Raw genomic sequence first — 21,960 nt, forward strand, 5'->3', positions numbered from 1 at the left:
TCTTGCTCTCAAAGGGTTTTTCAGCTAATAGAGCTAGACATGATTCCATCTATGCCAATATAAGGCACAGTGCAATAAAGTACCATTAAGTGCTATTCAAAAAGCTATGGGGGCTCTGTGACTTGAAGAATCAGTGGCATGAGGTATTCAGGAGGGTGTTCCACAGGGAGGACATAGAAGTTCAGAGTGGTAGTCATGAAGTTTGCAAACAGAAGGTAGATCAGATGTATGGGGTGCATGTAGGGCACCAGAGGGAGCAAGATTTGCAAAGGAGGCTGAGAATGTACTGCACAAAGTCTAAAATACAGTGCCCAGGAACATGTGTTTGAAAGGGGGGCCAGACATAAAACCATAGGAAGTTGTGCAGTATTCTAACCAGAGTTTTGCTCAAGGAAGACTACACTCTGATAATCAGACAATCACAGATGTTTACTAGCTAGGGCATTAAGCCACTGAAAATTACTCTTTAAAAAAACTTACAAATACACTGAAAACTCTATCCCTCATCGAAAGACCAAATTATAAGAATGCACACTTTAATAAAAAGGAATGTGAACTACGTCAGAATAACCTAATAGCTTTTGAACTTAGGAATATTGTGTACAATGTGAGTTTTCTCCAGTGAAAAGGAAATGTTGGTGGAAAATTGTCATTTCACAGGTACTCAGTTGGTGGCTCTTCCATTCTCCCTATTCAAGGACAACTTCTGGTCTGCAGGCCTTGCCATTTGTCCACCTGAATCTAACAGTCAACACAGAAAACAACTGCTGGCTAGACCTCTTCTCCTCACTTCCTACTCCACTTATGTAAGTCCCTAAATGCGGCCATCTTTGTGGGAGGGATATGCAAAGTGGCCCAATTTCTAGAACCCAGAGTAGCCATTTCTTTAGAAAGTGATGTGTTCAAAACAGAACACCAGGAGTGTGGAAACACACACATGTGGGCCTCACCTTTGGGAGATCTTATGTAGAACCTACAGCCCTGAAGACATAAATAAGGATTCGATTCTTCATCACTTACCTTTGCATTTAAGATAATCGGGTGTATACATAATTTGTGGGGAACAAATGAGTCATGATAAGCTAAGATTTTCTCTATCTCAACTGCCTTAAAATCCCAGGTCACAAAGAAACAAGTGCCACATATACAAGAAAAGCATGATTTGTAAGAAGAAGGGGCAAAATGAGGCAAAAGTCTTTCTTTTTTCTGGTTATAATTTTTTATTAGTACATGTTTATAGTACATAATGTTTACATTTCTTGGATGGAATTGGTACATGTAAATAACACATCTTAATTCCTTTTTTCATTCCCTTTCCCTCTCCACTCTCTCCACCTCTCAATCCCCTTCCCATTTGAGAAAGATCTATTTTGCTCTTATGTATAATTTGAGCTTCTCATATAAGAGTAACTATGTAATATTTAAGTTTGCGTGTCTGATTTATTTCACTTAACATTGTGGTCTCAAGGTGCAACTATTTTCCTACAAATGTCTTGTTTATTTTTATGGCAGAGTAGTACTCCAATTGAGTGCAAATACCACATTTTCTTCAGTAAATGTGCCTGTGGAAGTTGTGTTAATCCAGATGTACCAAGAAGCAGATGCCAAGTTAGGATTAAATTTCGGAAAATTTTACTAAGGAAAATGACTTAGGAGAGAAGTGGAGAGGGGCCTAAGAAAACCTGAGAGAGCACTCAGTGCACACACAAGTCTGACTCTAAGTGTTACAGTTTTGATAAAAAAATGTCTCCCCAAAGAGTTAGGAGGGTGACTGGACCGTGGGGCACTACACTAGCAGATTCATCCACTGATGGACCCAGCAGCCCACTGTGCTGCTAGGAGGAGGGGCCTGTTTGGAAGGTCACGGGGCGGGCCCTCTAAGGCTGTGTTCTTGTTCTCGGCTCCTCCTTTCTCTCTCTGCTGTCCAGCACGCCGTGGGTTGATGCATTTAGTCAGAGTTTGCTAGGGAGTAGATGTACTACGGGATGTACACATAATTTATAGGGTTATCTTGTAGTAGTCACCTCACAAGTCAAATGCAGAGGAGGGCGAGATCTGTCTGTGCGCTAGAGACCCGAAGAATCCAGCCGAGGGCCTGGATCCCTCAGCAGTGTCGCCCACGAGTACAGCCGCAGGCCTAGAGCCCACGGCAATGTCTCCTGCAAGTTCTATCAGGAGGACGAGGAATCCACCGTGGAAGACCTACAGGTCTGCGCCGGGAAAGCCCAAGGGCTGGCGCTGGAAGCTAGAGAATCTGCCTGGAGCTAGGAAGCTACGCTCAAGACGAAAGAGAACGGCAGCACAAAGAGAAGAGCAGCCGTCCATGGCAACAGCGAGAACCTAAGTTCCTCTTCCTAGGAGAAATCAAGTTCATATCAGGAAAAGCAAGTTTCTCCTGGGAAATCAGCATCATGAACACACCTCCCCCCCCCCCCCGACTCTAGTTCTCCTTTTATGCCTTCCGACAACAGTCCTCACCTGGGTCTTCCACACCCAAAGCCTCGCAGACTCAGCTCAGCTGGACAATTCCCCACAGACTGACCACTCACCCACCCGCCGCAGGTGGGCACCGTCTCCCCCGCCGCGCCCCCTGCCGTCAGCTCTCTGGCTTGGACCCAGCTCTGACCACAGGCTGCAACTGTGAGCCGAAACAAACCTCTCCTTTAAGGTGCGGGTGTTGGGTATTGTGTCTCAGTGAAAGGAAAGTGCCGTAGACTCTGAGTGGAGGAGAAAGAATGTGGAATGAGGTGCTCTGGATCACTGTGCAGTTGAAAGCGTTTCAACAAAGCTGGGAAGGAGTCCTCAAAGCCAAGGCAGCCCTCAGAGGACCGGTGTGCTGCACTGTGACTGGCTGGAAGCGACCCCAGGAACAGCGCCTCCCAGCAGTGGATTTCAGAGCACCTCAGCTGCAACCCTTGCTCAAGTGCGTTTCTTACAATTAGAAGTGTGTGAGCTCAGTTTGCGTCAATAGACTGAAGAGAAATGCAGAGTACACGGTAATGCATTGTATATTGATTGCTTTGATCAGTAATAAGACATAATCCAACGTGTCTGGCATTGAGAAGGAAGAAGCATGACTGGCGGTTCCTTAATCTTCCTCCCCACCTCTCGGCCCCCAGCATTAAGATTCGGAGAAGCACTGAATTTACATTTGCTTATTCTCTTTCACTCCTTTTTACCTTCACTCTGTTACTGTCAAGTTTTATTTTCTGATACTCCCGAACACCGACCCAGGCTCCTCTCAGCCACCAAGCATACCATACACGTTGCTACAGCCTGGGTGAGTATGACCGAAGGGCCCTGTTTCCAGCCTGTGGTGCCAGCAGGGGTCTAATGGGAGGAAGTCAGGCCATGGGCATGTCCTTGATGGGATGCTGGGACCCTGGCCCTTCCTCTTTCTCTCTATTTGCCTCTCAGCTGCCATGAAATCAGCTGCCGCACCGCAGCCCAAGAAGCAACAGGGCCAGTCAGCCGCAGTCTGAACTCTCTGAAACTGTGCGGTTTATTTATCCTGATAAACCTTCCCTCCTCTTGGGTATTTTGTCACACTGTCAGAAAGCTAACACACCCAGAGATAAGTGACCTGATTGTCACAGCTTGGCCAAAAGAGAGGCAATTCCATGTATGGAAGTTTCTCCTCTCACCAAGAGATGACCAAAGCCATTTGGGGGAGTGTTACATAATACTGCACAACTGACTGGTGGTAGCAGCAGGGGAGGATGACATGGGATCCTTTGAACCAGCGTTATCGATTTCTGAAAGCATAGAAAACCCCCTGAGTTCTAAAAAGATGAGTCCTGAAAAGATGAGTGAGGAATGAGGGGCTGTGGACAGAGGCAGACTGAAAGGCAAGACCATCGGGTCATGTAATGGGCTAGACTATGTCTCCCCAAATTCATATGCCGAGGCCCTAAGTCCCTCAGAATGCAACTGCATTTAGAGAGAGGGGATTCAAACAAGTGATCCAGCTAAATTAAAATAGCTAGCTTAAAAATGAGGGTCCTAATGCAATCTGACTGGAGTCCTTATAGGAGAAAACTTGGATGAAGACATCAGGATGTACGTACCATGAAAATACCATCAGCAAGGAAATGAGAGAGACCTCAGAAAAAAAAAAGATGCCAAAACCATGATCTTAGATTTAAAGTCTTCAGAACTGTGAGAAAATAAATTTCTGTTATTTAAGCCACCCAGAGTGCGGTATTTTGTTACAGCAGCCCTAGCACACTAATATAGGTAGGATGTTGTATTAGAGGGCTTTGTATACTAGAGTTAAAGATGAAAATGTATCTAAAAATAAAAAGGGTTGAAGCTGGGCATGGTGGCACACCCCTGTAATCCCAGCACTCGGGAGGCTGAGGCAGGAGAATCACCTTGAGTTCGAGGCCAGTCTGGGCTACAAAGGGAGACCCTTCCTCAAAAAACAAAAACAAAACAAAAGAAAATAAATAAATAATTAAAAGGGTTGGGAAGAACTGTCAAGATCACCAAAAATGAAGAAAGTTAGGAACTATTAGCACCAACCAAGAGAGATTATGTAAAGGTGCAAAATTTCCAATGATGAATGTCATTGTATTGTTTACCTAAAATGTACCAATAAAATTAATAATAAAAAAAGAAGGGCCGGGGATTTAGCTCAGTGCTTCCACCGCCTGCCTTGCAAGTGCAAGGACCCGAGTTCGATCCCTGGTACCAAAAAAAAAAAAAGAAACTATTAGCACCAATAGAAGCCTATCTGTGATGTAGCACGGATAGGATCCTGGAACAGAAAAAGGACATTTCATAAAGGCTTATATAAAATATAATATAAATATATTTCCTTTATTCATAAAGGAAATATGAATAAAGAATAGATATTAAAGATCATTTGTGATTATAGTTTATTAATTGTGACAAATATACCATATTCATATAGATGTTAGGAATAGGGGTAACTGGGTGTGGGGTTTACAGAAACTCTCAATGCTAGCATTAAGGGCAAGAAAAACCAAAGTGTTTTTTCCTACTCGTACCATTCAACACAACCCTGACATCAGATGTGTGGGTATTTTCCCCTCACAAGCAATTCTTCTGCAGTAGACAGCAGCTGAGAGTCCTATGAGCCGATTCTGTTCTGATACTACCCGGAAATACAGTCAGATCCTACAGGACAGTCCACCCCACTTCGTCACCTGTATTTCTGACCTGCTTTAAATTGGGGTTTCCACAATCCCCTCCTTAGGTTCCATTAATTTTCTAGGATAGCTCACAGAAACCAGGGAAACACTTGACTTATATTTACCCATTTATTATAAAGGATATCACAAAGGGTTCAGATTAACAGTCAGACAGCAGAGAAGCTTATGGCAAGGTGTGTGGGAAGGGACTCGGAACTCCCATGCCTTCCCTGGGTGCAAAGCCCTCCAGGAACCTCCATGAGTTCTGCTATTTGTAAGCTCCCCAAACTCTCGCCATATGGGGTGTTTTGGGGGATTTAAGGAGACTTCATGATGCAGGCATGACTGACTAAATCACTGGCCACTGGGAATCAATTCAATCTCACCCCCCTCTTACCTCCAGGATGTTGAGGCTTCACGCTAAAAGTTTTAACTCTTCTAATCATGCCTGGTCTTTTTAGGGACCGTCTAGCTTCCAATCAGCTCACTGACATACAAAAAACACCTGTCACTCTGCAGATTCCAAGGGCTTCAGGAGCCATGTGAGAGGAAATAAAGATGAGGACCAAACACATATTTCACAATATCACTACTAGCTTTGTCATTTTTCCATAAATCTAAAATGTAAAAGTTTATTTTTAAAAAGTAACAGAAAGCACAGCGACAGAAACTATACTACGAAAGTACAGTGACAGAAACCTGATCGGTAGTTGACTGGCAGTGAGTAAGGACAGACCAACCTCAAAAGTGAGGGAGCACATCTGTGTCTTGGTACTGGGTGATCGCACAATTGTACTCAATCGCCAAAATTCATCACACACTTCAAAATACGTACATTTTATTGTGTATAACTAATACCTTAATAACAGGAAGCCAAGTAATGTTGCAAGTCTCTTAAGTTGTTGTGTAAGTGGTTGTGGCAAACTGTTTAAGCTACAGTATGGAGAATGGATGGTTTGGGGATGAGATCAGCAAGGAGGCGACTACAGAACTCCAGGCAAGAACAAGCCAGAGTCTAAACAAAGAGCTGTGGATAAAGTGGAGACGGATGGGTGATTGCAAGCCACGCTAGAGAAAGGCATTGGCAATTAAAACATCATCACGGAGGACTCAAACATCCATTGCCTCATTTAATTCTCCCAGTCCCTGAGAAGGAGAGGATTGGATCCCTGTGTTACAGGGAAGAACTGGCTCAAAGAAGTGAAGGGAGGAGGCCTGAGGGAGGCAAATGGGCTGCTGTCAGGTCTCAGGACCCTTCTTTGCCTACTAGAATTTAATCCATGGACTCCAATCCACTGGAATTCAATCCATACCTCCATTGTGTCTAGAGCTCTTCCTTGACTCTAGTGTTTGTTTATATTGTATTATATGCTAGTTACATAAAATATCTCTGGATGGCTATCATGTAGTCCTCTACTCTACAGTTACAGTCCATAAATTTCAGAGATGAAGAGTGAATGGTTCAGCAGCTTCCAGACCTTACACACCTTACACCCACATTCAGGGAAAGGAAGAAAAAGAGCCAAAGTCAGAACATTCATACTGAGTTAATTTTTTAAATACCTGATAATTTAAGGTCAGACATTTCATGCTTCTGTTTCTTCCAGAGTGTCTAGCACTGTGCATTTTCCTATTTGAAGAATGATAATTATTTCATGACTTGTTGTCTTTGTTTGATTGGGGGGATAGGAAAACATTTCTCAAGTGGAGCAGGCTTTAACAATAACCACAGAAATTTTTGATTTAAGAATGAAATGTCTCAAGGGAAATGAAACTTAACATTCCTTTTCCTATCTGTTGACAAATAGAATGTATCCATGCACTTACATAATTGAGGAGGCCATTTCTTGGATGAATGTAGAATGGCTCCCCCACTTACAGGATGCTTATTTATCTAAGTATTTGTTTTAAAAAAGCCTTCCTTCCTCAGGAGAGGGGAGATGTCCATGTAACCACAGTTACTGTCGTGTTCAGGAACCAGTGAACAGCTGTTGACTAAATGCACTTGGTCCTCTGTACTGAGGCAGACACTGTGTATTATCTCACTGAGCCTTCTCAACAGCCCAGTGGGTAAGAATCATTCTAGTAACTCCTTCAAGATCCTCTTGTAAGTAAGTGGCTGCACCAAAAAGGACTCTGAAGCTAGAGCCATCTGGCTCGGGGAGCCTTTGGCTCTTTCCACAGGTCAGCACAGGGGCCCACCCAGGAGCCACATGCATCCCTGGAAAAACTACTAAACCCTCTGCTCTCCTACCCTTCCCTCTTCTCCCTAAAGAAGGACCCACCCACACAGTTTTCAAGGACCACTAGATAACAATTCTAATTTCACATTTATATTTTCTTTAACTCATGAGTAACAAACTAGCAGGCTGAAAGCTGAATCAAGTCTTCCAGCATATTTTGTTTGGCTGGCACAGTGATTTTTTTAAAAAACTGAGTTTGAATTTGCACCCAGTCCTCGCTAGACCCTGTGGTCTTAGACTGGACTGTCTTGTTCATTTCTGTTCCCAGCCCCTGCAGGCAGCCTTACTACATTAAATTTCGATCCCAGTTAAAATGTTAATTTCCCTGGGAGAGGCCAATACTTCAAACTGTTAGCAGTTTGTACTGCATTGTGACTAGGTTTAAAACCCTTCACTGAGGAGAGGTTTTCAGGTCAGGGGAGAAGAGCAGCTGAACAAGGAAAGGGGAAGAGACGTTGAGAGCTGGAATCCTGAATCCTTCCTGACTTCCTGGACCCTTCCCATCTAGCAATGCTTTCTGTTGTCTATCTGCCTCTCAGGCAGGAACCATTAACCAGTAATTTCTCACTAGTTAGCAGCCATGTCTCTGGAAAATTAAATAGCCACAGTAACTACAGGTGCAGCAATAATGTTCTGAGATAATCTATAACTCAAATATGCCTAATGTTTCTACCTTGTAAGACTTCACTTCCCTTCCTGCTAAAACATGAAGAGTCTGAGGCTTTATCTTATATGATCTTTGGAAGATCAGTATTTTTATTATTAATAATGATTAACTTTTATTGAGTACTTATTATGTGCCAGGTACTTTGATCTTTGTTTAACAAGAACATGAAGAATACACATATACATCTGCAAGAGTAACTGATAACTTTCAAGGACAGAAAAGAACAAAGCCATTTTAAAGAATGAAACATTATCCTAAAGAAAGCATAATGTTCAAGGATATAACCCTACAACCAAGACAGATGTTTGACATTATGCAGAAAAGCTGGGTATGGTGGCCCATGCCTGTTATCCCAGCACTCTGGAAGGCTGAGGCAAGAGGATTGCAAGTTTGATCTAATCTGGCCAACTTAAAGACAGCCTGTCTTAAAAAATAAAAAATGCTGGGGATGTAGCTCAGTACAAAGGACCTGAGTTCAATCTCCAGTACAGTCAAAGCAAGAAAGCAAGACAGCAAGCAAGCAAGCAAGAAAATATTGATTATTCAGAAGTTTAGCTCCTCATTTTCCTGAATCTTTTTTTTTTAAAATAGAATCTTTCTTTTTCAAAAAGTCCATAATATGTTTTTGCCCCAAAACCAGGAAACAAGGGAACAGTTTGCCCTCAGAGATAAATTTAAACTGCCTCCTGTGGCAACATGAAGTTGAGTCTGAAAATTTAAGTTTCCCTCAGATTTAAGGGTCCCAGGACCCGGATAATCAGGGTAGAGTCCTGGGTTGAGAGGAACATAAGCTACATGAGCTCTCCCATTAAGCAAGCCTTTGTGGTCTCAGCTTTGGTCATTTTTCATATTCTTAATAGGCAACTATTCCAATATTAAAATGTCTGTGATATATCACTGAAAACTCCAGTGAAACTACAAATATACTGTGTTATCATAATTAAAGAAGTACAGCACTGTATCTAAGGAAAAGTGTAATTGTGTTTGTGATTTAATTGGAAATGCTCCCCAAAAGGTGAATTAGTTAATTAATGGATGGATAAAGTGATGTATAACTGGCTGAATTCACAAGAAAGAAAGGAGAGTGAAATACTAATTGTAGAATCTAGATGATAGGTATGTAGGTACTTATTGTAATTTTTTTTGACTCTGCTGTTTTACAATTTACAAAGTAAAAGTATATACAAATAGATCAATAGAATCTTAGTATCTATCATCTTAAGGGGTCCATGAATACATGAAATCTTGGTGTATAACAGCATTATGAATTATTTAATAAATGGTTCTGGGGAGAATCTGTTTTTTTTAAATTAGATGTTCCCCTCAACTAGCTTTATAAACTAGTCTTTTCCACTCAGCTTTCACCTCCAGGAGAACAGAGTGTAGGTATATTTTCCCCATTGTAACCTCAGGGCCCGGTCCTTACTACAAGGGTCAATCGATACATGTTGAATGAAAAATATGAATGAAAGTTTCAGTCCTGGAAAAAATCTTGTGGGTTGTGGGATTCCTCTATCTGTGGTGTTGGCGAGGATTGGAGGCAAGAGCCAGGCAGCTGAGTCCTGAGTCCACTCCTTCCCTTCCATTTCAGCTGAGCTAAAGCAACTGTTATGCTGACTGCTGATTGAAAATAAACAAACATGGTGATAGGTGACATAAGGTTGTGCTAGACTTCACTTAGTGGCTGACTGAGCTCTCTTGCTTATAACCTTGGGCTTGAGAAAACAAAACTTACAAATGTTTGCACCTTCGAAGGTTATAATAAATGGGATATAGGATGGGAGAGCAATAGCGATGTAGAAATCAGTGGCTGACCCGCGGACAGCATGAAGCACACCTCCCTGGTGGCCCTGGCCTGCCTCATCCCCCATGGCCATCATCCCATGGGTCCCGGAGCCCGCAAAGTGCCGTCTCGTTCTGCGTGGCTTTTGCCCTGTTGGGTTTATAGCTCTGAGTCTCTCTGGTGATTGATCGTATTTTTTTGGCCAATGGACACTGGTGCAGCTCAACTTCCTAAGGTTCAATGTGCTGCAGGGCTTGGGCAGCTTCTACGGCTCCCACCCGTGGCACTGGTACCTCGGCCAGGGGCTCCCAGCTGTCCTGGGACCCCACCTGCCCTTCTTCCTCCACGGCTGTGTGTGAGCCCCGGGGCGCTGCAGGGCACTGCTGGTGCCTGTGCTGTGGACACTGTCGGCATACGGCATGTTGGGCCACAAAGGATTCAGGTTTATCTATCCAGTTTCACCGTTCTGTATGGTGTTCTGTGGCAGCGGCACCATTGAGCTAAATCCCTGGCCTTCACAATGCAGTTTTTAATTCACTCCTGTGACTTTATTTTTGTCTCTTTCTCCATTTTTTCATTAGTTTTTGCTGTGTATTTTTGTACCCAATGACTTTTTAAAATTTTTTTAACTCATCTCAGGAGAATCTAAATTTCTACATTGGTTTGGGAAAACTATGAATTAAACTTTATTAATGTCATGCTTAAAAAAAAAAAAGAAGGGCCAGGGATTTAGCTCAGTGGTTTCGCTGCCTGCTATGCAAGCGCAAGGACCCGAGTTTGATCCCCAGTACCAAAAAAAAAAAAAGAAAGAAATAAGTGACTGAACCCAAGTTATATGTAAATGTATATATATATTATGGCTAGATGTAAATACGTCACATATATATGTATATGTATGTGCATGTGTGTATATTTAGAGAGATAGTAAAGAATTCTACAATGAGGTTAGTCAGATCTTATACACATTTTTCCTTAAAGCCCTGAAATTTGGGTTTTCTTTCTTTCTTTTTGTTTTTTTTGAGACAAAGTCTCACTATGTAGTTTAGGGTGGTCTTGAACTCACTATGTAGCCCAGGCTGGCCTTGAACTCATGGGCAATCCCCTGCCTCAGCCTCCCGAGTGGTGGGAATACAGGTGTGCACCACCACCTGAGCTAGAAAGTTATTTCACAGTGAGTCAAAATTGGCAAAATATACTTTGAACTACTTTCACATATTGATTTGAAGATTCTGCAGTCAGGACACACACTGTACTTTGATTCTGATAAGTCATGTGCTTATTCTCAGCACAGCAATGAGAAAATGAAAAGGCTGCATTTGAATTATAGATACCGTACTTAGATTTGCATTTGACAGCTAAATCAAAGTACATTTTGCTGCACTTCTTCGTAGACACTGGGTTTACATTTAGAATACCTGAGTAGTCAAGTCTACTAAATCTTTTTTTTTTGGATACAGGGTCTTGCTGTATAGTCCAGGCAGGCCTTGAACTCACAGTGATCCTCCTCCCTCAGCCTCCCGAGTGCTGGGATTATAGGCATGCATCATCACACCCGGCTTAAGTCTACTAAATCTTAAAAGTAAAAGTGATAGTTCAAGGCCAGCCTGAACTACATAGGGAGACCTTGTCTCAAAAAGAAAAAAAAAGCCAACAAAAAAAGTAAAAGTGATAAAGTAAAGTGCTCTACCAATCTTTAGCTTTCTTTTAGTATAAGGTCAAGTGAATACGTGACAAATATTCTATGTATTACTATATATATGGTATGGAACATGTATTATATAGCCAACCAATGTGCAAAATGTATGCTTTCTACAAAAAGAATCTTGTTTTGTCTTTGCTTAGATAAACCATATATATAGCGCAGGATCTCTATCCTTTAATATGTAAATCAAAATAGCCCAACTAAATCAAAGAAGATGAAATATTGTCTATCAAAGAAATGCTTAATAGCAAAGATTCCTTCTACTGAAAATCCTTGTTTTTACTGTTGATCTGAATGAAATGACATGTTTTCCTTCCAGTGGGTTCCCCATTCTCCAACAGTAGAGCTAGCTCTTTAATATCACAAGCTTTGGACCAACTGCAAATGTACAATCACTCTCAGAAATATCATCACATTCATTTTAATGTTGTGGATAAAAGGTTTGATGCCTAACTGGCTCATCTAGCAGACAAGCTTTTATCAGACTATTTTACTGCCAGCACTATTCAATTCCCACCCATAAATGATACACTGTATTTACAGTTCCAGGATCTTGAAAAAGACCAGCTCTTCATAAAGACTGAGTTTATGGAGTAGTTCTCCCTTATTCACAGTTTCAGTTTCTGCAATTTCAATTATCCTTGGTCAACTGTCATCTGAAAATGTTAAATGGAAAATTGCAGTAATAAACAATTCATACATTTTAAGTAGAGGCCATTCTGAGTAGCACAATAAAATCTCATGCTGCTCTGTTCTGTTTCATCCAAAAAGTGAATCATTCCTTTGTCCAGGGTATCCACGCTGTACTGTGTGTAGAGAAAAAATGTAGTGTATATTTGGTTCAATACTATCTGCCATTTTAGGGCCCTAGTGGGGGTCTTGAAATGTATCCCTCTCAGATAAAGGGGGACTACTATATGTCTTTGTCACACTAAATAACAGTATTTTTGAGTCTTTCTACAGCTGAAAACCCAGGGGTGAGGCTGTAGTTGTCCTGATTACGTTAGTATGTTCCTGCAAAAGCTTAACCAGAATAGACATGTTACAGCATGACTATGATTGGATGAGACACTTCACCTTCCTGATTTAAAGAGTTCTCTATTTTAATACTGTCTGTAATTAAGACATATATGATAAAATATCAGACTATGTTTTTATATCACACTTAGGGCCTCCAAAATAAGGGAGAAATTTTTGGTACCCCTCTGAACAGGCTTTCCCCTCTTCCTAATCTTGTGGAGTTACAGGAATAAAAAGAAAGTGTTTATTATGCCTATCAGACAGCCAGAAGGACCTAACTCACACAATGTGTTCACTGAAAATGAATTTCAAGTTCCTGGCCTTTCAATTAAGCTTATTTTATTTTTTTGATTAAATAAATAAATAAAAGAGCAGTTGATGGAAAGGCAAAGTCTTATACTTTTTACTATATTAATCAAGTCTTTGCAGAAAGTAGGCTGGTTTTTTAAAAAACAATAAATATACTTGCTAGATCACCGTAAATATATGAAAAAATCGGACAGACTTCAATTTTTACTTTCTTAATTGTAAGTTCATATTTGCTGAATTACTATAAAATCTTAGAGTTGGGGGCAGTGGCACACACCTTTAATCCCAGCACTCGGGAGCCTGACGCAGGAAGATTATTGTGAGTTTGAGGCCAGCCTGGGCTACATAGTGAGTTCAAGGCCAGCCTGAATTACATGGCAAGACCCTGTCTCAAAAAACAAACAAACGGGCCAGAGATGTAGCTCAGTGGCACCAAGCCTGCCTTGCAAGTGCAAGGTCCTGAGTTCAATCCCTGGTACCGGAAAACAAACAAACAACAATATATATACATATATAATATATAAACACACACACACATATATCTTGGTCATTGAAGATGTATATCCATCCCAGATTTTGTGGAAGATCTTGACTGTCATCCCTGACATCAATTTCAAATTATCAGGAAGGTTCCTCAAAGCATGCATTTGTCTTTGTGCTTTTATGGCACTGCTTTTATAGAACCTATCCCTAGGATTTATGCTTATTCTAACTTCTACTAGACCAGAACTTCCTCAGTGGGTAGCTATTCACATTTGTATACCACCATCTCTTGAGAAGAGCATGGTAATTAATAGATACTCAATGAATTCCAATTTCATTCAATACAGAGGATTTATTAGCACTTAGATCCTGAGCACTGAGCTAAATAACACTGTTAGAAAAAAATGAGTTGCAGTCACTGTCCTTACTATATTCTTGGTATGATAACAGAGACCAAGGAGTAAACTGTGGCCCATTAAGTATAGCAGTTTGAACATTCATTCACATTTATCTTGATTTCCCCAGAAGCTCCACCAAAATGACAGTAAAGAAACAGAAAAGTCCTAAAGCCACAAGTATAAAGAAAATTTGAAAGAAGAGCATTATTAAGGAAGATTTCAACAAAAGTTTGGAGATGGGTAGCTCCTAGATGGCCTAGAAAACGATAAAACCTACAAGCAGGGCAGAAAGCTAAGAAGTACAACTACTCTATATAGAATACCAGAAAACCTCAGGAATCATAGACACTGGGAGGTAGGGTACAAGTTAGAGCTGAAAAGTAGGAAAGTTTAGTTAAAAGTTTATGTAGAGTGCTGTTAAAATGCAATTCTCGCAGCCAAAAGTGCCATAAGATTGCTTGACAGCAAGACTGGAGAAATCCAGCCCTGGTAAGGACATGAGCGCTCACTGTCTGCTCCAGCATCTCTTCAGCCCCCTCCATAAAATGATCTGATCCTCCCCAAATTTCTCATGGAATCACAAAAGACCCTAAATAGGCAAAGTTACCTTAAACCAAGAGAGCAAAGCTGGAGACTTTGAATGGACATAGATGAATGAATAAAGAAAATGTGATATACACACATTGATCTCACTTGTGAAGAGTCTAAAAAGATACTGCAGGGGCCGGGGATTTAGCTCAGTGGTTTCACCACCTGCTGTGCAAGCACGAGGACCCGAGTTCAATTCCCGGTACCAAAAATAAATAAATAAATAAATAAAAAGATACTGCAGAAGACCAGCTTGAAACTGCACTGGGCAGGCTATAAAATATTATTGTGTTGGCTTATAAATTGGCTATTGGTTAAACTGTCCTAGGCCTACATGTAACTTGCTAGATGAGCCTTCGGCTGCCATAAGGAAACAGACTGACTACCTATGCAGTGATCACAGTTGAGCTCTTAATGGTCAATGGTACCGTGGCATCTCTGAAAGCAAGATGCACTGCAGCTGAGGATTTATGACTCTGATGCAGCCATCCTCCCAGATCAAATGCTAGCTGAAGATAACACAGGTGGCTTCTTCAGAACAACCTGTCCTCCACAGGAGTCGCCGTTCCTCCCTTTCACCAGCCTGGCTCCCATCATTGTCTTATCCCGCTGTTCTCTACATCTGCCTTTACGACTCCTGCTATGCTGTGTAACCAATAAACACCGACAAGTCCGGAGCCTCGTGGTCTTAAGGCTGGCAGAGTTTAGGCCATCCTGGACCCTGTTAAAAAATCCTTTGTTCTTTGTCTATCATTCTTTATCCTCACTGTACCCTCAGTCAGATGGTTGGGTAGCCCCTGATAGATATCGCCTCACACCTGACTTCAAAATATATTACTGGAGGGTCGGGGATTTAGCTCAGTGGTGCTGCCGCCTACCTCGCAGGCGGAAGGTCCCGTTTGATCCCTGGTACCAAACAGAAACAAAAACAACAACAACAACAACAAAATATACTAAAAAGCTATAGAAACAAACAAAAAAGAACATGGTACTGGCACCAAAACAGACACATAACCAATGGAACAGAATAGGTAACACTAAAATAAATCCATATATTTATAGCCTATTGAGTTTTGACAAAGGTGCCAAGAACACACAATGGGAAATGGACAGTCTCTTAAATAAATAGTATTGGCAAAATTGGATATCTACATGCAGAAAATGAAATTAGACCTTACTTCACACCATATACAAAAGTCAACTCAGCCAGGTGTGATGGTGCACGCCTGTAATCCTAGCACTCAGGAGGCTGAGGCAGGAGAATTGCCACAAGTTCAAGGACAGCCTGACTACAGTGAATTCAAGCCCACCCTGAACTACATAGTGAGACCTTGTCTCAAAAAAAAAAAAAAAAAAAAATCAACTCAAAATGCATCAAAGAGAGATGTGAGAGCCAAAACTATGAAACGGCTAGAGGAAATCACAGGGCTGAGAACCATGAGAGTGATTTGGGCAATGACTGTTTGGATATGACCACAAAAGCATAGGCAAAAAAAGAAAAAAACAAGACAAATGAGACTATTTCAAACCAAAAAGCTTCCGGACAGCAAAGGAAACATCTATAGAACAAAAGAAAATGGAGTGATGAGACACTCTAGAGAATGGAAGAAAATATCTGCAACTTATATATCTGATAAGGGATTAATATCCAAATACTAAGGAACTTAATAACTTGACAGCAAGAAAATAAATCATCCAAATTAAAAAAAAAGGAAGGGCCAGGGATTTAGCTCAGTGGCACTGCACCTGCCTCACAAGCGCAAGGTCCTGAGTTTGATCCCTGGTATTGGCAGGGAGGGGGCAAAATCAATTTAAAATGGATAAATACTGGGTGTGATAGTACATACCTGTAATCCTAGCATTCGGGAGGCTGAGGTGGGAGGCTCACCATGAATTCGAGACCAGCTTGGGCTACACAGTGAGTTCAGGGCCAGCTTGAACTTTACAAAGCGAGACTCTGCCTTAAATAAATAAATAAATAAATAAAGGACCTGATAGGACGTTTCTTAAAAGACTTGCAAATGGCCAATAGGTATGTGAGAAAACACTCAACATCACCAATCATAAAGAAAATGTAAATCAAAACCACAATGAAATATCACCTCACACCTTTTAGAATGGCTAATACCAAAAAGACAAAAGATAACAAATGTTGATGGGCCCAGGGATTTAGCTCAGTGGTTCCACTGCCTGCCTGCCTCGTAAGCACAAGGTCCCAAGTTTGATCCCTGGTACCAAAAACAAAACAAAACAAAACAAAAAACAAGTGTTGGTGAGAATTTGGAGAAGAACCTTCATACATTGCTGGTAAGAATGTAAATTATGGAGGTTCCTCAAAAAATATAAAATAGAACTACCATACAATCCAGCAATCCCAGTAATGAGTATGCACCCAAAGAAAATAAAATGATTATTTCAAAGAGATATCTGTACTCCCCATGTTTATTGCAGCACAATTCATAACAGCCAAGACATAGACTCTGTCCATCAATGGAGGCCAAGACTTTGGGTTTGATCCCCAGCATGTAAAAAAAAGATGAATGGATAAAGAAAATGTGATATATACACAATAGATATGACTCAGTCATTAAAATGAAGGAAGGGCTGTCATTTGTGCAACAGGATGAACCTGGAAGACATCATGTTAAGCGCAGTAAGTTAGGCAATGATAGACAAAAACCGTATGATCTCGGGCTGGGGATTTAGCTCAGTGGCACTGTGTCTGCCTCACAAGGGCAAAGACCTGAATTCAATCCCTGGTTCCCCCCAAGAAAAACAACAAACAAACAAAAAAACCCCATATGATCTCATTCATGAAGAATCTTAAAAAAATGTTGACTTCATAGAAGCACAAAGTAGAATTGTGGTCACCAGAGGTTGGGGTGGTGTTGTGTGTGTCTGGGGGGACAGTACTCAAAATTTACAAAATTTTATTTAAATAGGAAGAATAAATTCAAGAGATCTACTATACGATATGGTGACTACAGTTAACAATATATTGCATTCTTGAAAAAATGCTGAGAATATGAAGTATTCTCATTGCACAAATGACCACTATGTGAAGTAATGTATATATTACTTGCCTAGATTTAGTCATTCTACAATGTATACTTCAAAATACCATGCTGCATGTGATAAATATAATTTTATGTTAATTTAAAACAATAAAAATTTGAATTTGAAAAATGACATTTAGCTCTTCCATGATGAAATGAGTGGATCCTGCCTAATTACACAGGGGTAAGACTTTTCAACCTCCAAACATTACTAACATGCACAAATATTAAGCTGCTCATTTAGACACGTTCGAACACCAAGGTTCACCATACATTTGAGGAAATTCTCTGATGTGAGTCACAGATTCCAAAGCAAATCACAGAAAAAATGTGAAAAACAGAAAAGAACTAAAAATGGAAAAAACCACACAAAACCTACATATTTTTAGACTGATACGATTGCTGGACACGACAATTTGATTTGTGTCTATAATCCCAGCAATCTGGAGGATGAGACAGGCCTAGCCCTGCAAGGTCAGGCCCAGAGTGGGCAACTTAGCAAGGCTGTCTCAAAATTAAAATATAAAAGGGCTAGGGATGTCACTCAGTACAAAGGATCTGGGTTCAACCCAGTACCAAAAAAGAAAAGATAGTCTCCATGAAATAAAATCATTTCATTAAAAACATTCAGAGAATTAAAATTCATAGAGCTTTACACACACACACACACACACACACACACATACATGCCAAGGTGGGATTAGCACACCCAATAAATTTTGTTCTCTGAATGTCTATTGCTATAACTTATCTATCTAGTATCTCTTTGTATCTCTCCAATAGAAGAGGTAAAAATGAGGTTAAATCTCCCAGAAAGGAGAACAAAATACAAGGATGAAAAATAGGAAAAAAGAAGTCCTGAGAAAAAGATATTCAAAGCTCTTGTAAGGAAAAGAAGATCATATACAAAACAAATCAGATATCTGAACAACAAAAATAGGAGCTAGAAGAGTAGTTTTATGCTTCTGGTGCATATTTGGAATGTATCATGAGTAAACAGCTGGGATAAAAAAATGAGGCAATTTTTTAACTTCCAAACAAAAAACAAAAAGTTGCACAAGATAGGCAATGTGATCATACTGCACTATATGGCTAGGCTGCGAATAATTACTTAGCCTTAGAGTATAAACACTGTATACTGATTTACTTAAAAATGATGATAGAACTACACAGAGAACATAAGAAGAAAATGTGTTGATTCAAAAGGAGGGCAGTTTAATCTCAAACTATACTCACAAAAGTCTACTCTTTCACTGTTTGTGTTGAGGAACAGCAGTCTCTTCTATATTTGGAAGAAAAACAAATTAACCAGTTTGTAACCAGTTTTTTGAATCATGTTTTTGTTTCCCCATGATAATATTTCTTAAATCATTACTGCCTGATACTATCATTCCTTACTCACAGGACAGGATAACTTTGAGAAAGATTTTGTTTTTCACTTTGCACTTTTCACCTCTCTGGTCCTGTGACAAGAGGACCTTGGTGCTTCCCTGCATGGGAGAAGTATATGTGGCAGGTTTGAAAGCAAAAGGCTCTTGCAAGACACTTCCTTTCCTGGCTTTGTTTTCATTGAGCCTCAGTTTCCAGAATCTTTTAGGCAGGAGAAAGGAAAAGACAAAAGTTGACAGGCAACAGTCTCACACATTAGAGGTCCCTGAGCTTCACTGTATGGCCCTTCCACCTGCTTCCTTTGTCTCCCCCACCCATGAAGCTGCCTGCGTCACTTCTTTGAAACTTTTTAATTTTCTGGAGTAGAATTTGGAAATCATTGCTCTAGATCAATCATTCCTTAGATCTTCTGAGCTGGGGGAAGAAAGGGGAATAATGGAGTGGAAGTTGAAGAGCTTCATACACAAATTACCATTGTTTCTCTTTTGTATGAATAGAGGATAAGCAAAATTGTAACCTGTTATAGTAACTTTCTTAGCTTGGAAGAACAGAAGAATGCTGATACTGATAATCAAAACTAGAGAGCTGAGTAGTTGAATTAAGTGTTGGCAGGCAGGAGAGGATAATTAATTCCATTTCTGGAATGGTATATTTCAGGTTATAGTACAGCATCCTCAACAAGGTAGCCTATAAGCACATGGATAAATGGAATGGCAATGTCACACAGATAAAAGGCCAGGTTTTGGATAAGAGATTCTAGCACAGATCACAGAGAAGAGAGCTGAGGATAGAGCCTTTGTGACACTCTGCTGCGAAGGTCGGAAGCCATTCGGCGTACCTGCCACATCCGGCCCACCAGTCATATTTTACTTAGTTCACACGATGTTTAAATTATTATTAAATTAAACTGGGTGTGGTGGCATATGCCTGTAATCCCAGCACTCAGGAGGCCGAGGCAGGAGGATCGGAGTGAGTTTAAGGCCAGTCTGGGCTACATAGTGAGTCTGAGGCCAGCCTGAATTACATAGCAAGACACTGTCTCAAAAAAAGCTTTTTAAAAATTATTATTAAATTAATGACCAATTTGATTTGATTCTTAAAACTCTAAATTGTGCTTTTTCTGGACACAGACTTTTGGGCCTACACTTTTCTGCAGAGGAAGTTGAGTAGCCATCGCTACCTTCACATGGGATTGTTTGGGCAGTCGGAGAGTGTCTTCTAGTCAACTTCATCCACTTGACAGGGGCAAATGTGAAGTTAGATTCCCTTCTTGACCAGATTCTAGCTAGGTTTCTTTGAAATCTTTCCCAGCTAGACCTCACCTTCAGACTATAAAGACTTGAACAAAATACTACCATAGTTTCCTAATAGCTGAATGAGACACTCAGGATGACCATAGTTCCCTTAGAAGTATTTTCCTCAAAAAACTCAAGACTAGCAACAAAACATGTATACTATTTGTAGCAGGAAATGCCGGACAATAGGTCCACTGTCTCTTAACCTCTGTGAGAGGGAAGGAGCCTTTACTTCCTTAAGTAACAGTTAACAAACTCAAAAGATTCCACAGACTCCCCCCATACAACACATACTTCCTGCTTTTTAAAATTTTTCACTTCCATGACTCTACTAGGACCCAAATCATCTCCCTTTGCATTCCCTCATTCTTCCCTTAAAATATCCAATTATTTCTGTACAAATGAGAGTTCAGGTCACGTACTCTTCCCTCCTGCAATAGCATTATTACTTATTAAAATATGAATTTATGGCCAGATGTGGTGGCATTTACCTGTAATTCCAGCACTCTGGGAGGCTGAGGTAGGAAGATTACAAATTCAAGCCCTGCCTGGGCAATTTAGCAATTTGGGGAGACTCTACCTTAAACAAAAAAGGACTAAAGATGTAGCTCAATGCCAAGGCCCTAGGCTCAATCCCCAGAACCACACCTCCCCCCAAAAATCTAAGCTTAGCACTTTTAACTAGGGTCTTTATTCTTGACAGAGGACCAGTGATCAACACGAATCAAATAAGGTGTCAGGTTTGGTTGTTTCCTTCCTTCAGGGAAGCTGAGAGAAAATAAAAGAAATTAATGCTATAAGATGATGAACATTGGTAGAATCTGGGTATGGGAGTTGGACGGATTTTAGGATGTAAACAAAAATTTTGTTTGGGGGAGGGAAAGAGTTGTTTCCTTCTGAAATTATAAAGAAGGATGACAGGATATAGATGTGATGAAGAGTAATAGGACTGAAGGGGTAAGGAAGAAAAACAGTCTACCCTATACTCATCAGATTGGACTAACAGACAGATAAAGCAGCTACAAATGAACAGAAAAAAGAACTACTTTCTCTCATGGGCATGCTACATCCACAGTGTCACAACTTCTTTTGAATGACTCCTGATTTCTTACTGAAAAACTTTGTTCTCTAATATCACAGACTATCAGAAACTGCTGTAAAATTGTATCAGTAAGAAGAAAAGATTCCACTCTTGCCTGGAGGAGATAGAGAAGACTTGATTTCCAAGGCAGTTGGATAGCTTCAAAAAAGGCTTTCTGAAAATATTCTGCATCTGTATTAACTACTTTGCAATATTCAAGGAAATCTGATGTTCGTCCCTTTATTTGTAGTTCTGCTTTGCTTGGAGCCTCTCAAAACACTGCTTCATTCAATTTCATCAAAACTCCACATGTTCCCCCAAATACTGTTGTAACTCCCCCCTCTCCTTTGAGATACTTCACGGTTCCTCTGGTGTGAGCGCTTCTGCATTGCAGTGGATCAATCAACCTGAATCTACAGAGCTATGGATTCATTTCTGAAAGGGTGAGCACAGGGGTCACTGGTTTTCAAAGTCCAATTACTCATTTTTCAAACAAAACCGGGGGGGGGGGTCGAAGGAAAGGTTTCTAATTGTCACTGCAGTTCTTCGATGCACTTCAGAGCCATTTCCATGCAAAGAACCTTTATGGTATTCATCTCTGAAAGCAGAATGCGAAATTTTCTTAGACACGGAACCCAGACTTAGCTAAGCCTTTCGAGAGCGTCTTTACTACAGGTCAGTCAGGCCCGGGGTACGAGGTTGGTGAGTTCCGAGTTTACAGTCCGGGCCCGGGATCCCCGATTCCCTAACACGGGCGAGGCGCTGAGGACGCAGCTTCGGCCACCGCCCC

The 21,960-nt window shown here is 40.8% G+C and overlaps 1 protein-coding gene across 3 annotated transcripts in view; it reads right to left on the reverse strand.

Moving 5' to 3' along the window:
* The window catches only part of LOC147829143 (uncharacterized), a 40,552-nt gene that overhangs the window by 17,630 nt on the left and 962 nt on the right, over positions 1-21,960 (reverse strand). Inside the window, exons 2-3 of one of the 3 annotated variants that reach the window (XR_015449565.1) lie at positions 16,197-21,768; positions 4,683-12,207 (exon numbers count right to left, since the gene is read on the reverse strand). Coding sequence is in view for 1 of the 3 variants with exons in the window: in XM_087206995.1 (XP_087063121.1) it covers positions 21,648-21,768 (121 nt within the window). In the remaining 2 variants the exon portion in view is untranslated. Of the gene's footprint in view, positions 1-4,682; positions 21,769-21,960 lie in introns of those variants that run through there. The other 2 variants (XR_015449566.1, XM_087206995.1) reach the window with 2 other exon arrangements.

The sequence above is a fragment of the Heterocephalus glaber genome, unplaced genomic scaffold (genome assembly GCF_053883595.1).
Source record: "Heterocephalus glaber isolate CG9 unplaced genomic scaffold, H.glaber_assembly_v1.0 deba00000738, whole genome shotgun sequence".
NCBI classification, from domain to species: Eukaryota; Metazoa; Chordata; class Mammalia; order Rodentia; family Bathyergidae; genus Heterocephalus; species Heterocephalus glaber.